The following is a 14945-nucleotide window of genomic DNA, read 5'->3' on the forward strand; positions in this document are numbered from 1 at the left end:
TATTTTCCCCTAATCTGTGGCTAGTCTTAAAAGTCTTTCATGGAATAGTTCACAATCTTATTAAATCTCACCTTATTAAGCTTATTTCTTTTATAATCATGATTTTAGTATTATAGCAATACCTTATTGTTTATCCCAAGGCCATTTACAAAAATCTGTTTTCTTCCAGAAGTTTTAAAGCTTTACAATTCGATTTAGGTCTATTGTCTATTTGTGAAAGGAGTAAGGCTATGTCCAGATTCCTTTTAGTATTTTGGTTTATATATGGACGTTCAGGAGCATTTATTGAGAAAAGAATATTCTGTCTCCAATAAAACTCCTTTGCCAGTTTAGAAGGAGAAGTTGATTGTACTTGTGAGTCTGCTTAAGCACTATCTACCAAGACCTATTGTTGAATATATTTCTTATTTTTCTAGTATCTCACCTTCTTGATTACTGTAACTTTACAATAAGTTTTGAAACTAGATACCTAATGTTATCCTTCAGAATTAGTGGTTCTAGGACTTGTGCTTTTCTAAGTGTGAATAAGTTAATTAGTGCTTACAAAATAGCTTGCTGGGATTTATATTGGAGTTACAATGAGTATTAAAGTTGAGAGAAACTGACATGTTATCAATATCACATCTTCACATATGTGAGCACACACTTTCTCTATTGTCACTTAGATTTTGTGTTTTAGAAGAATTTTACAATTTTCATACAAATCCTTTAAATATTTTGGTGCTATAAAATTGGGCATTGGCTTTTAATTTAAAATTCCAGTTGACCTTTAGTAGTAGTGTATATGGATATATACCATTTCTGTCAGTAATTAGATGACTATTGTATATTATTAATCTTGTAACTAATAAATAGTTCTTCAATTCTATTATCTTTTTGTCTTTTGGTGTTCCAGTTATATATATATATATGTTAAATCTTTAAAAGCTATCCCATAGGTCTGGGATATTCTGTTTTATTTCTCTATTCTTTTACCTTGCATTTAAGAAGTTTCTGTTGTTCCAGATTTGAGTTCAGTGAAATTGGTGTGAAAAGGCATGCATATTATAATTTCTCTTCTATCTAAGGAATAACTCTTTTTTGTGTATCCTGGGCTTGAACTCAAGGCTTGTGTGCTGTCCCTCAGATCTTTTTGCTCAAGGCTAGCACTCTACCACTTGAACCATAGCTCCATTTCTGGAATTTTTTGTGGCTAATTGAAGATCAGAGTCCCACAGACTTTCCTGCATAGTCTGCTTTTGAATCATAATCCTCAGATCTCAGGGTCCTGAGTAAGTAGGATGACAAGTATGAGCCACTGATGCCTGGCCAGCTTTTTTAAGGAATAATAATAGTGAGGATTCATCTTGGGGCTTATGTTTGCAAAGCAGATAGAAGCTCTATCACTTACGCCATATTGCCAGTCCTGAGAGGGTAACTTTGGTAACATGCAAAACACACTCACACATTAACACATCCATGAAACATTTTCAGAGAAATGCAGCTTCATTATTGTTTCTTTCATGATGGAAATTAATCTCCATTATTATCCGCAGGTGGGTGGACAGTTCCAATTTTTCGTTGAGAAAAATTCCTTTTATTTTGAAAGTACTGGGGCCTTGAACTGGGGACTTTGTGTTGCTGGGCTGCCACTCTGCCCTTGAGCCATGCTTTAATGAGTAATCGTTCCTAATGTATGACCAATTAATGAAACAATTTTGCAGCTAAAACTCAGAGATATTCCCACTGAAGTATCACCTCAAATTCTCTCACAGCATTGCAGTGTTTTCCAGGAAGAGGGTATGCTGTAGCCCAGCCTGATTGATGTGTCTGCTCCAGTGACTGATGCATCCCTCTGGAGTGTAAAATGCACCTGCACTGGGATAAGCCTTTGGTATTGTCATTTTCATTGAAATTCCTTGGAATTTTGTTGATTTAGAGTCTTCCAAAATCAACCTTCCTTTACACCCAGTGCCAAGTTAAGAATGTCATCTTTTACATTTTTCCTAACGTTCAGTGTGATGCTACCAAAACTCTTAATATACACCAGCTTGTAAAAGTTGGAGTACTTTTCTAATTTTCTTTTTGGCCCTAAGCACTAGATTTTTCCATCCCTACACCAATAATTCTAAGCATATTCTTTGGCATACAGGAAATGCTCAGTATATATTTCCTTAATTCAAAGTTAATTATTCTCCCTAAGATACACCCAATTGCTTTAGGGATATTTTTTCCCTCTCTTGATTTTAATTTGTTGTCAATTTAGTCCACCACGAATGCACTATTCTCCTATTTATTGAATTAAATATCTGCTTGAAGTGGCATATTAAAAATTAAGCTTAGTTAAATCTCAATTTCCTGTGCTCATTATATAAGTTGCTTATTGCTGCATCTCATATTAACTTAGCTCAATGGCTGGATAGCAATTAACATGAATGCTTAATGGCCACTTCCTTTTCCAATACTAATGATACTTACAGTTGAAAGTGCTTTCGGGTTAATTATTGATGCATATAATTTGCCTCCAAGTCTGGCTGACAGTACAGTCTCACACCTAAGGACTGACAGGACAATCTCACACATGATAAGGACCCTAGACATGTGGAGGAAGAAGGCTTGTTTGCAGGAGCTCAGTGATCAACATTTTCAACCTTTAAGTTCTCTCAATTTGCCCCCACCATTTCTAGATTCTACACTTTAACATCAATGATGAGAAACAAAGCCTCCAAAATATAGTACAAATCTGTTTTACAACAGTAGAAAAGAAGAGATTGCTGAGGGCAATTGTGCATTACCTACAAAGACTCAAAAGGTGAGACAGTGCAAGTCTATTTTCTTCTCTCGTTCCTTTTATCACTTTTCATTTACACACAAGCTACTTCCTTTGAGCCAGGTAAAGACTGATTTGGACAGATAATGCTTTGATTCTCAGGTAGCTAGCCAAATCAGATGATGCATTTTAGACAGTTGTCACCAGGCAAAATTCCTTTTTTCATGTTACTATTTAAAATCTTGCTGTACCCCAACATTGTGTGTTTATTATATTTTTGGGTGCTCTTCATTAATGTAATAAAAGCTGTTGTAATTCTGTGCTAACACATGGAACCCAATTCAAGAAAATCAAAGTAATGCTCATTGTATTGATGTTCCATTACGTCTTCAGTGCCTATAGGCTAATAGGCGCTCCATAAATATTTTCATGTGAATGTGGGCTGGGTAAGGAGTGAACACTGCCACTGCACATCCAAAGCCTGATATGAATGAAGGCAATGTTAGTTCATATGACTTTAGAATCAAATAGGAAATAAGAAGTTGGTTGGCTTACCAAACATTCCTTATAAAGGAGTACTCAGAATACCATCATTTGGTGAACCACTTACTATGCTTTTGATTCAAACACAATTTCAACATTATTTTACATACTACAGTGATATTAAATCATAGAGTTGGATATAAAGAAGGTAAATGGCAATGACTTCAAAGTGGAATGTTGTTTGTACTTGAAGTGTTTTGGTTATTTGGCTTTTGCATAAAGACATCCATTTTCAATTACGCTTAGCACACTGCAAATAGTACAAGTAAAGGTGATAAGGGCTGGGTTCTAGAGGCTCACACCTGTCATTTTAGCTACTCAGGAGGCTGAGATCTGAGGATTACAGTTTGTAGCTAGCCTGGCAAGGCAAATCCAAGCAAGACTCTACTCTTATTTCCAGTTAACCTTCAAAAGGATGGGAGTGAACCTCTGACTCACATGGTAGAGCACTAGTCTTGAATGAAAAAGCTAAGGGACAATGCTCAAGTTCTGAATTCACACCCCAGTAGCAACACACGCACACACACACACACACACACGCACACATACAGATAAACATACAAACATGAACATATTTCATTAAGTGTCCTTAACTTACTTTTTATGGAAGTTTTTTTTATCTCTTCGCTGTTTACACTGTGCAGGTCCATTTGACTTGAGTATTTTGTCATCTCGAGTAATAACTCATCAATCTGCAGGGCAGCCTTTCTTTATGTTACTTTTCTTAGTGCTCTGAAATATGCTATTTTGAATCCCTGAAATGTTATAAAGCAACAACAGATTGCTAATTGCTTTGGATGCTGTGAAAAATAATTACTCCACATTATTTTTGATATTTAATTGACAGTGTAATGCATTTAACTAAAGACCTGCAATAAACTATTTCTAATTACTGAGGGTGGTGGAGTGGAAAAGTAGGCTGTAAAACTTTCCCGAGGACCCAGTGTTTCTCAATTATGTTAAAAAGTCCCTGTGGATAGGAATTTTTTAAGAGACAAACATTTCTCCTAATGGAGAGTTCCAGAAACCAAAGAGTTGGGGAGAGTATTTCTATTCACAACAACATAATAAGGATTTTTAAGACTGTTACTTTTTAAAGTTGATTATACTAGTGATGGATATGATATCTACATTTGCTCTATTGGTGTCACAGTATTTCTCTCCTTGGTAGAATGAATAATCTGGGTTCAGTTTCTTCTGTTTCTGTAGGACAATTAGCTTTCAGGTTGTATCAAACATTATTTGTTATTGACATAGTCATGTGACACATGAGGATGTAGGGGAGTGACTGACTATATAAAGGTGCAAGGGTGTAGTGGAGTGAATGGACTTGGTGTCCAGTGACATCATAGATAGGTGTTTAATTTGACATGTTTACTTAGACACCAACTTAGAAACCTACTGCACTTGCACGGTCATTTGTATAAAAGTAGACGATGGACAGTTGTGTATGGCACAAAATACTTGGTAATAAATGACCATGTTACGGGCTTATATATTTCTACTCCTATCCTTTTCATCATTAGTTTAGAGTGCATGATTACCTGTATTAGAAAGGTGCACTGTGAAATGGGTCATGTTACCATTGGCAGCAGTTTTAGACATCTCGCCTTTGCAAGAGGTAATGTCCAGAGTAACTTGGACCATTTAGTTCAGTGCAAGTACATTTTGTGATGTTGACCCAGCTATGAGCTCACTTACTGACTCATTTTTCAGACCACACCACGCTTAGAATTAAATAACGTGCTTGGATGTAGATTCCATCAGGAACTATGCCTGTTATTAGCTTCCAAGGTAAGAACCTATACCTATGAACAGATTTTTGAAAATAGCACTTAGAACCTGATTCAATGAACAAAAACAATCCTTCTGAGTTGGGAGCAGGTGGTTTGTGCCTGTAACCCTGCCTACTCAGGAAGCTGAGATCTGAGGATCATGGTTTGAAACCAGCCTGGATAGGAAAGTCTGTGAGATTCTTATGTCCAATAAACTACTAAAAGTGCCAGAAGTGGAGCTGTGGCTTATGTGATAGAGTGCTACCCTTAAACAACAACAAAAAAAAACCCACCACCAACAACAAAAAACAAAAAACAGCAACAACATAAACCCCAAAAACAAAAATCCAAAACAAAAACTTGAGGACAGCACCTGGGATCTGAGATTTGAGTTCAAGCCCCAGGACCTGCAATAAAATAGATAGATAGATAGATAGATGGATGGATGGATGGATGGATGGATGGATGGATGGATGGATAGATAGATAGATAGATAGATAGATAGATAGATAGATAGATAGATAGATAGATAGATAGATAGATAGATACGATGCTAGACTGATTGATAAGATGTGTACAGTTTTCATTGTCCCATTTCAATACCTGCAGGGTATTACTAATGATTGCCAGCATATTCTTAGTTTCCTATCAAGTTTTCTCATTGAAATAAAGCAATTTTTATGAGTAGGCCATGACATTGTTGATTTAATTTCATGTATGTGCATTTTCCAAAACACAAATAAACAGAGTGACATGTTTCAGGGAATGTAAATTATTTTCAGAATTTCAGGAATTGAAAAGGGAAAAGAGGAAGGAGAAAATGCTGGGCTGGTGTGAAGCAATAGCCCGGAACCCTCACAGATTCCCACACAGCACGCGAACACCCGAGGGCTCAGGGGACCTGACTGACACCTCGCAAACATCCACGCTGGTGAGTGGAAACTTACCTCAGTTCCTTGCATGGAAATGACATGCTTTCCAACAGCTTGGGGGAGGCCCCGGCCTTCCCAGGAAATGCTGGTTTTCTTTATTATAGTATTTGTATTTGTAGTACATTATTTGCCTAGATTGTCCAATGAGTGGACATCAATTGTAATGTCTAAACATTTCAATGAATAAAATAGTATGATACAGAATTTAACATAATCAAGCAAAGGTTTCTTTTTCTATTACTTTGGAATTGTATTCTCATTTTGTTAAAGAAATATAATTCTTAGATTCTAGGCAACATAATGAAACACAGGTTCAGAGTTAAGTGAACATATTTAAAAGAATCCGATTGGGACTTCTGTATGTTTCTTCTATGTTTGTCTGAAAAATATCTGAATGAAAGGATTCCTACACTGACATTTTCACATCAAATTGTAAATTGTAAATTAACCTGCTGCAAAAGTAATTTAAAGTAAAAAAATCAACCCTATAACTTTTCACATTTTTGTTTTCAGCATTAAGTGCAAATACATAGCGCTCAGTTAGCCACTGTTTTCCAGTGATTTGGAAAAGAGAATTCATTAGCAAAAGCAATTCATTATTCAAAAGCATGTGTTACCCACCGTTTGTAGATATAGCTGGATTTATCAAGTATCAGGCAATAGCTAAAATTTTTAAGAAAATAAAATTCTATAATTTTATTAAAGTCCATTAAATTGTAGAGCTTTGCTTATTACTGGTAGCCTGACATTAGCATCATTTTACTAATGTGTATTGTGGCCGAGAGAAGTTAATGGACTTACAGGTAGCTGGACAACAATGAAAGAATTACAAGAATCATTTCTGGAGACCTGGCTTTTCCACCAGACACACACAGTTTCACTTTCTTCAGGACATTTTCTTCCCATTCCAACACTTTTCATAGAAAGAGATACTTAGCCACTGGCTTAATTAAACCCACGAGCTACATTTAGTATTCTGTTGGGGGATAACCTCAATCCAAGACAACACAGAGCCCTCAAATCTCAGCATGTTCCTCCCTCCTGTCATCGTCTAACCCGGGTGAAATCCTCCTTAAGAACATTGCATCTTCAGCCACCAAGATAAAGCAAGAGACTGGGTCACGGTGCATCTGGGCTCTCATGGAGAGCCCAATCAAATGACCCACTTAAACTTCCAAGGAAGGTGGTAAGTGTGGTCTTTTTGTGTGTCCAGGATTGGATATAGAGCTAGCATCCAGCGGATAGTTACTGCATTCTGGTGATGCAGCGGCCAATGAGTAGGGAGGATGGCATTTCAGATTGATATTTTAGTCTGGATTCCTTCGAAGTCCATGACCTTTAGTTATGTCAGCACCTCATCAAAAAAAAAATCATGGCAGTAATGACCATGTTATCTGCATTGTGCAAATCTCCAGCCTTTAAAATCAATATTGTAATATTTTTATTGTGAAAATATCATACAGAGGGGTTACAATTAATTACATGAGCAAGGTAATGAGTACATTTCTTATCAAGCATTGTTGCCTCCTCCTTTGTTTCCTATCCTTCCCATCCATCTCCCCCCGTCAGCCCGTCCCCCTCTGCACCGCCTCCCCCCTCCCCTCCCCCCCCCCCCCCCCCCCCCCCCCCCCCGCCAAAGTTGTAAAGTTTGTTTTTCAACATAGCGTCTTGTACATCTCATTGTTGCAATGGGTCCACCGTATCCCTATTTAAACAATTTTTAATATTGATTTTAATATTCCTCTTACTTGAGGAAGAATATACATGTAAGAGTTATGTTAAGTCTTAAGTATTTTAAATGTTCATCTCTGTGGTCTTGACATTCCATCACTATAATCCCTTAGGGATCTTATAAGGGTTCTTTCTGATCTATTTGCTTCCTGATGTTCCATGTATTTAGAAAATTTCTTTCTTGATTCTCTTATCCTTCCCTTCTCTAGTGTCTTTCTCAAATTTTGACGTCTTGAAAAATTGGTGAAAGGATCGCATCCTCATCCCTATCTATGCCCCGTGATTCCTCAGTCAGTCGGGAGGTGTTGCTAGATCTTAGCTGTCAGGTTGTCTTCAGTTGCCCGTGAGTCACTGGATTCGAGTGAGAATTTTTGCTGAAACTCTGTTGTTCAGTTCATCAGCATCATGCTTCTCTATCAGTGTTTTAGAAGAAGCCAGCCATATTGTTCACCATACCTCAGAATCTTCTGAATCCATTCTGTTCCTCATGTCTACTGGGAACCAGTTAGTTCTATGCTCATGGTGTTTTTTTAAACAACTTTCCATACATAGTAAGGAGCCAGCAAGTATTGTAAGATATTGTTTTCCAATCCATTATTTGTATAAGGGATAACTTCATTGTGACATTTTCACACATGCATAAGACAAATCAAACACAACCCCACTATTACTCACCCTTCCTCCTTGTTAAAACGTATCAACAGCTTTTGTTGGTCTGTTCTCATCTAGCCAAAGAAACTACTTCAACCATATTTATTTTCAATTCTCACTAATTCTCTCTTCAACTTCCATTTCCCACTGACATCCACCCCAACACACCCTATTTATTTCCCTGTTATTCATGTTCTAGTGTGTACTAATTGTGCCAAGGATTATCAATGTGGCATTTCTCATGTGCATATATTATATTGAAATCAGAAGAACTCTATTAATTTCTCCTTCCCAGCCTCTTAAACCCCTTGAAATACCTCTGGCATCCTCTACATATTTGCATTGTATTTTGAAATTATTCACCTCCATTGCATTTTCCCACTTTCTCCCCTCTCTCTTATCCCCCCAAACAGTCTTCTAGTTAGAATAATGTTTGATTTACATGCATGTACATGTTCATTATGTCTGGTAAGTCTAGTTCTACAAATAAGTGAAAGCATGATAGTTGTTGGCATTTTGCACCTGAATGAACCCACTCAACATGAAGTTCTATTTTCCCACAAAACAACAGCATTTAATTTCTCCTTATAGCTGAATAATAGTCTATCATATGGTATATGCATACCACATTTTCTTTATTCATTCATTTATTTTGGCCACTTTGGCTGATTCCATAGCTTGGCTACTGTGAACAGCACTGAAAGAAACTTGGTATGTAAATATCTTTGTGTGTGTGTGTCCTAATCCTTGTACATATGCTCAAGAGTGGTCATTAGGTAGATACATTTTTACTTTTTATAGAAATTCTATCATGATTTCCATAGTGATTATAGTGGTTTACACTTCTGCCATCAGTGAAGAGGGGCTTTGACCCTGCATCCTCACCAGTGTTTATTTTCTTGATTTTTACCATTCTGACAAGTGTGAGATGCAATCTGTTTTTCTTTATGCATTTTACTTGTCACACAAAGGTGAGGTACAAAGGGGTTACAGTGACATAAGTCAGTTAAAGAGCACATTTCTTTTTGAATAATGTCACGCTTTCCGTTGCTTGCTCCCTCCCATCCCATCCACAAGTTGTCTAGTTCATTTCAACTATTCTGTGCATTGTCTCCTGGTTCTTTTAATTATTTCTTTGGCTGTACAGAAACCTTTTCATTTCATGTTGTCTCATTTGGCCATTATTGCTCATTCTTTTCTGGGTAATTGAATCAGGGACCTGTTTAGAAAATAATCATCAATTTCTAAAGTTTTAGAGTTTGCCCTCATGTTTTCCTGTAGGTCTTATATTATTCTTTGGTTCATTTGGAACTGGTTTTTGTACAGAGAGAAAGTTATGGCTCAGTTTTCAGTCTCCTGCGCAGATATCCAGTTCTGTTAATCATTTGTTGAATGCTGTCTTTTCTCCCATCTATGTCATTTGTTGAATGCTGTCTTTTCTCCCATCTATGTTTTTTGCTCCTTTGTTGACAATTAGATGGCTATAAGTATGTGAATTTATTTCTGAGTTTTCTGTTCTGTTCCCTTGGTCTTCATGTCTACTTTTTTTTAGCACTATGCTGATTTTGTTATGAGAGCTCTATAACAATTTGATGTCCAGTATTGGGTATTGTGTGTGATAATTCTAGTGCTGTTATTTTTTTATTCAGAGTCGTTAGATGCTTACAAATGAATTATAGTAAATTTTATATTTCTGTCAAAAGTAACATTGGGATTTTTATGGGTATTGCAGTCAGTCTCCGTAGAGTGATTTTTGGCAATATAGCCATTTTCACAATTTTGCCAATCTTTGAGAATGGGAGGTCTTTCCACATCCTGGCATCTTAGTCAATTGATTTCTTTAAGGTTTTATAATTTTTAATTGTAGCAGTTTTTCAGTTCCTTGGTTAAGTTAATACCTAATTATGTTATTATTTTCGAGGCTATTGTGAATGTAATTGTTTTCCCAATTTCTTTCTCAATCTGTTCATTATTGGTATATAAAAGAGTTGTTGTATTTTTGCATGTTAAACCTAATATCTAGCCTCTGATTCTTTATGATCAGCAATCATGCAGTTAATCTAAGTCTATCATTTTAATGTACACATATTAGGCAATAATCATATAAATCAAAATCCATTTCACAAATTCATAATATGGAGATGATATTTATCAGTTAAAGAGATGAGAATGATAAACATTGATGTCTTCTTAATAAAGTCTGGATCAGATGGTCATCACTGTCTGCAAGTATTTCCATGGCTAGTTCCTTCACCAGGACAAAGTGAAATCTACTTTGATTACTTCCACTAAATTTTCTCTTATTGTTGTGCCCAATTGGACTTCATGCATTCATTCTGTCTGCCAGTGCTGACTTTTTTGTTTTCATAGACTCTTCTTTATTGGAAAATATTTATATAACTACAAATGCGTGCTGGTTTATATTCTAGTTCATCATAGGCAGATATAACATGAAAAAAGGAAGATTTGTTCTCTTCACCTCGGTATCTTCAATATTTCAAATGTAATAGGAATTTAATAGACTATGGGGGATGGGTCAACAGCTTGAGCAGAGAGCATGAGCTGAGCAAAAGCAAGATTGTTTTCTGTTTATATAGCTCCACTAAGTGCCATATCTCATGTATTTAAATTCCTTCTGCTTATTAGAAATGCCATCTGCCTTAAAATATGGAGGAACTAAACTTAAAGATCAAACACTTCTGAGATGATTTCTATAGCCAAAATAAATAAAGTCTTAGGAACTAAAATTATGACTATAGAAATCATATTGTGTAATATATAGGACTCTGCCTTCAATAAGGACAACCAAAACCATTGCAGGTAGTTTTTCCAGTACATAAGGCAGTAAAAGCATAAACTTGTCCTTTCAAAGAAAGCATGTATACTAGTTATTACTTACCATAGACTTCTTCTGCACTCTCTTTCCAATTATCCCCATCTTCTATTTTTGGTTTATTATAAGGGAGTCATATATCACCCTGTAGCAAATGAAACAATGTTGCCCTAAAACATAGCTTGGAAATATTGAGAAACAAAAAGAGGAGGTTGAGTTCATATTAAGTTCCTCATTAGAACTACTGTTTTATTTTCGACAGACTCACCTTTAACTTTTGCACTAAAACTAAAATTGAAACTAAATTGAAATAGAGAAGATAGAGTTTACGTTTGTATACTTTGTTTTAGTTTCTATTTTAAATTCTTTAATCACACATTGTTTATCATTTCAGTTGCTACTACAAAGCCTTTACTTAGTACTGCCAAAGGCAACAGTGAATAAAATCTAAATTTTTATTTGAGCAACTATCCAAAAACAAATGAGGGAAATTAAATAACAGACATGATGCCTTTCAAGAGCTTTGGTATTTGTTAAGAAAGTAAAATCATTAAGAATATATCCCAATGGTTGTTATGGAAACAGATTGACTTGGAGGATGCAGACAGGCGAATGATGCTTCAAATATCACACCATGAGGGAAAATTACATTTCCCCTGCAACTTAAAGTGGTATCTTAGCTTTAATTGTATAGATACTGAAACAGTGTCAAAACATGAGTAATAATTGACCTGAAATTTTTTCTTATGTGAAGAAATCTTTAAGGAGTGAAGTCAGAAGATTATATCACCAGTGCTTTGCATCAAAATATATCATGTCTGTCTACTTAGTTTAGATGTAGTTTTATTTTTTTAATGCCAGACCTGGGCTTGAACTCAGGGTCTCACATTCTTGCTTAGCTTTTTTGCTCAAGACTGGCATTCATCATTTGACCCATACCTCTACTTCCAGCTTTGCTGGTTAATTGGGGCAAGAGTCTCTAGGATTTGTCTTCCTAGGCTAGCTTGAATCTGATCCTCAGACCTCAGTCTTCTGAATAGTTCATGTTAGTGCCTAGCTACCTGTACTTTGAATTGTGATTTGTTAAAGAAGAAGTTGAAGTCTTGGTGGTTAATTCTACAATCTACATCATGTTTAAGACACATTTTAAAAAGTATTTTATTATCTAGTGATAATAGAGCCAAGCTGTACCTATGAAGGAGAAGCCTAAAGGTACATCTGGGTTTGAGACTCACCAGATCATCCCACTTGTAGGAGGCACTCATGGAAGAAGCTTCTTTGTCCTTCATTTTGTGACACTATTGTTAGCTTTCATAAAGGGGACAGGCAAGCCAAGTTGACCAGTCTTTGTCTCGTTGAATTAGTTTAGCTCAAAATGAAAATCAGACCTGGAAATAAGTAGTGCCAGTCAGAAAATAATAATGAAAAGTCTGAGGAATTCAATCTATGAAACAATCTTTTGATACACATAATGGGACACATAAATTAGCGTTGTCATATAAATTGTTGTCTCCATGCGCAATAACTAACAATAGTGTATGAGTGGGTGTGACGTCAGAGTGTAGGCACATGTGTTAAAACTTCATGGTAACTCTGGAAGTATATATTCCTGTTCTCCTTATCCAACAGGGGAACTAAAGTTCAGAAAGATTAGAAGAGTGGCAGCGCAGAAATCCAGAGTCCTGCATCTCCCTTGGCTTCTGTGCTACTTCACAGATGATGCGGTCTTTGTGTAAATATTTCACAGGTAGTCACATGACAGGCCATAGCGGTTCTTAAGCTGGGACAACTACTTAACTAATTCACTATCTGTACACACAAGCTTCTTAAGTCCATTATCAATCATTGCTATCGATGGAGCTATCAAGGAAAAGAATTGTGAAGTCCCCAGTGTGTGTGTTGTTAAAGTACAGGATTGTCTGCCAATTAGGGGTAAATATATAGCCATGGAAATGGATGATTGAAAGTGTTCTAACACCAGTGATGAAGCATACCCAAAAAATGCTTGAATCACAGTGATTATTCAACTTAGGAATATCTCTATTCTATATATTTATATATGTATATATATAATGTATATATGTATATATATGAATAGAACACAAAAAATTTACTCCAGATTCTTACTTAACTAATCCTTTTAAAACACATATACATACACATATTTCCTAGATATTTATCATATATGCATATATATATATATCCCAAAACAGAACTCTGAGGTAGAGCATATTCCCCATTTCACAGATAAAAAATTTAGATTTTCAGTTAATTAGATGTACAGGAAGTAGCATCGATGTGTAGAACTGGATTTCAGGCAGATTGGTATATTTCTATCTGATATATGACATGATTGGCTAATTATGCTCAAAGGTACTAATAATTATCCACTATATCTCTGGAGAAAAGGCTACAGTTATTTAATCGGTTCTCCTTTATAGGCTTAATTTATTTTAACTGTTAACACTATAACATTTAGTAAAATATCTGTTCAACATATGAAGCAAATTCCTTGGGTTAGAAGCCAAAAATCCACCTCTTAGCTGATGGACCATTAAATTGTTTTCGTATCACAAAAGGTAATTGTCAACTGTAATTATTAGGTGAAATAACCCATGAGGAGAACTTTGTGATTCCACATTAAGAAACCAGCAACTCAAACATAGATATGTGAACATAGACACCTGGCTTCTGTGTGTCTGATTCAGCCTACAGGAACAAAATTTAATTTAACAATCCAATAATTCTTTAAAGATAAAAAATGAAATAGCTTTCACATTGCAGTTACCAACTTGTCAACTTCCACAGACATATTGTCATACTCCTAAATTTTATTACACCTAGTGAAAGGAGACTGCAAACAAAAATTGGTTGTCTTGTTTTCATGGGCTGAGTAATGTCACCTCTGGAACTTAGACAAGCCAGTGCCTTTCAAGGGGTTTTAACGTTATTGGTATTGGTATTGTTCCTCAATGTGTGGGTATACATAGAAATTAGTGGAGCTGCATGTGTATAATCACATTATCAAAACCTGTATTTTCGTACCAGCATACTTTTGCTATGCTTAGCTTTATAATGCTTCAGAGATTCTGTTCCCCCCCCCCCGCCCCACCAAATTGAAGTTTTATAGTAATTCCTACATGAAGCAAAAGTGTTAGCACTAACGTTTCAACTTAACACATCTCCCTTTGTGTCTCTTGGTCCCATTTCAGTGTTTTTTTTCCAGTGCTTCATTCTTTTTCATTATTATTATATCTGTTATGGCCATCTGTGATGAGTAATCATTGATGGCACTCTTGTTTCATGATGCCACAAACCACGCTGGTCAAAATCAACAACCTAAATCAATTAATGTTGATTGCATTCATGAGGTTCCACCAGCCAGTCATTCCTTCTCTCAAGGAGAGAGTCTTCCCTTCTCCAAAGACTTATCCAAATCCAGAAACACAGAAATATTAATTAATAACCCCACAATGGCCTCTAAGTTTTCAAGTGAAAGGCAGAGGCTGACATCTCTCACCTTCTAACTAAGTTGATGGGATTAAGCCTTGTGAAGAAGGTATGTCCAAGGACTGAATGAGGCTGAGAACTGGATCTCTCCCACCAAATACTTAGCCAAGTTGAAAACGCAAAGGAAACATGCATGGAGGAAATGGTAGGTGCTGTTCCACTGAACACACAAATGATAGCAAAGCAAAACAGCCTTGCTGTGGATAGGGAGAAAGTTTCAA

General features: G+C 36.1%; 1 protein-coding gene across 6 annotated transcripts in view; it reads left to right on the forward strand.

The window, feature by feature from the left end:
• Marchf1 (membrane associated ring-CH-type finger 1) overlaps positions 1–14945 on the forward strand; it is a 508963-nt gene that overhangs the window by 305975 nt on the left and 188043 nt on the right. For 4 of the 6 annotated variants that reach the window (XM_070016532.1, XM_070016531.1, XM_070016536.1 and 1 more), the window contains one exon: positions 5850–5998. The exons of the other annotated variants lie outside the window; for them this stretch is intronic. In XM_070016532.1, the coding sequence (XP_069872633.1) occupies positions 5888–5998 (111 nt within the window). In that variant the 5' untranslated portion in view covers positions 5850–5887. The remainder of the gene's footprint in view (positions 1–5849; positions 5999–14945) is intronic. 6 annotated transcript variants of the gene reach the window in all.

Source organism: Dipodomys merriami, unplaced genomic scaffold (genome assembly GCF_024711535.1).
Source record: "Dipodomys merriami isolate MVZ:Mamm:240054 unplaced genomic scaffold, mDipMer1.0.p SCAF_12, whole genome shotgun sequence".
NCBI lineage: Eukaryota > Metazoa > Chordata > Mammalia > Rodentia > Heteromyidae > Dipodomys > Dipodomys merriami.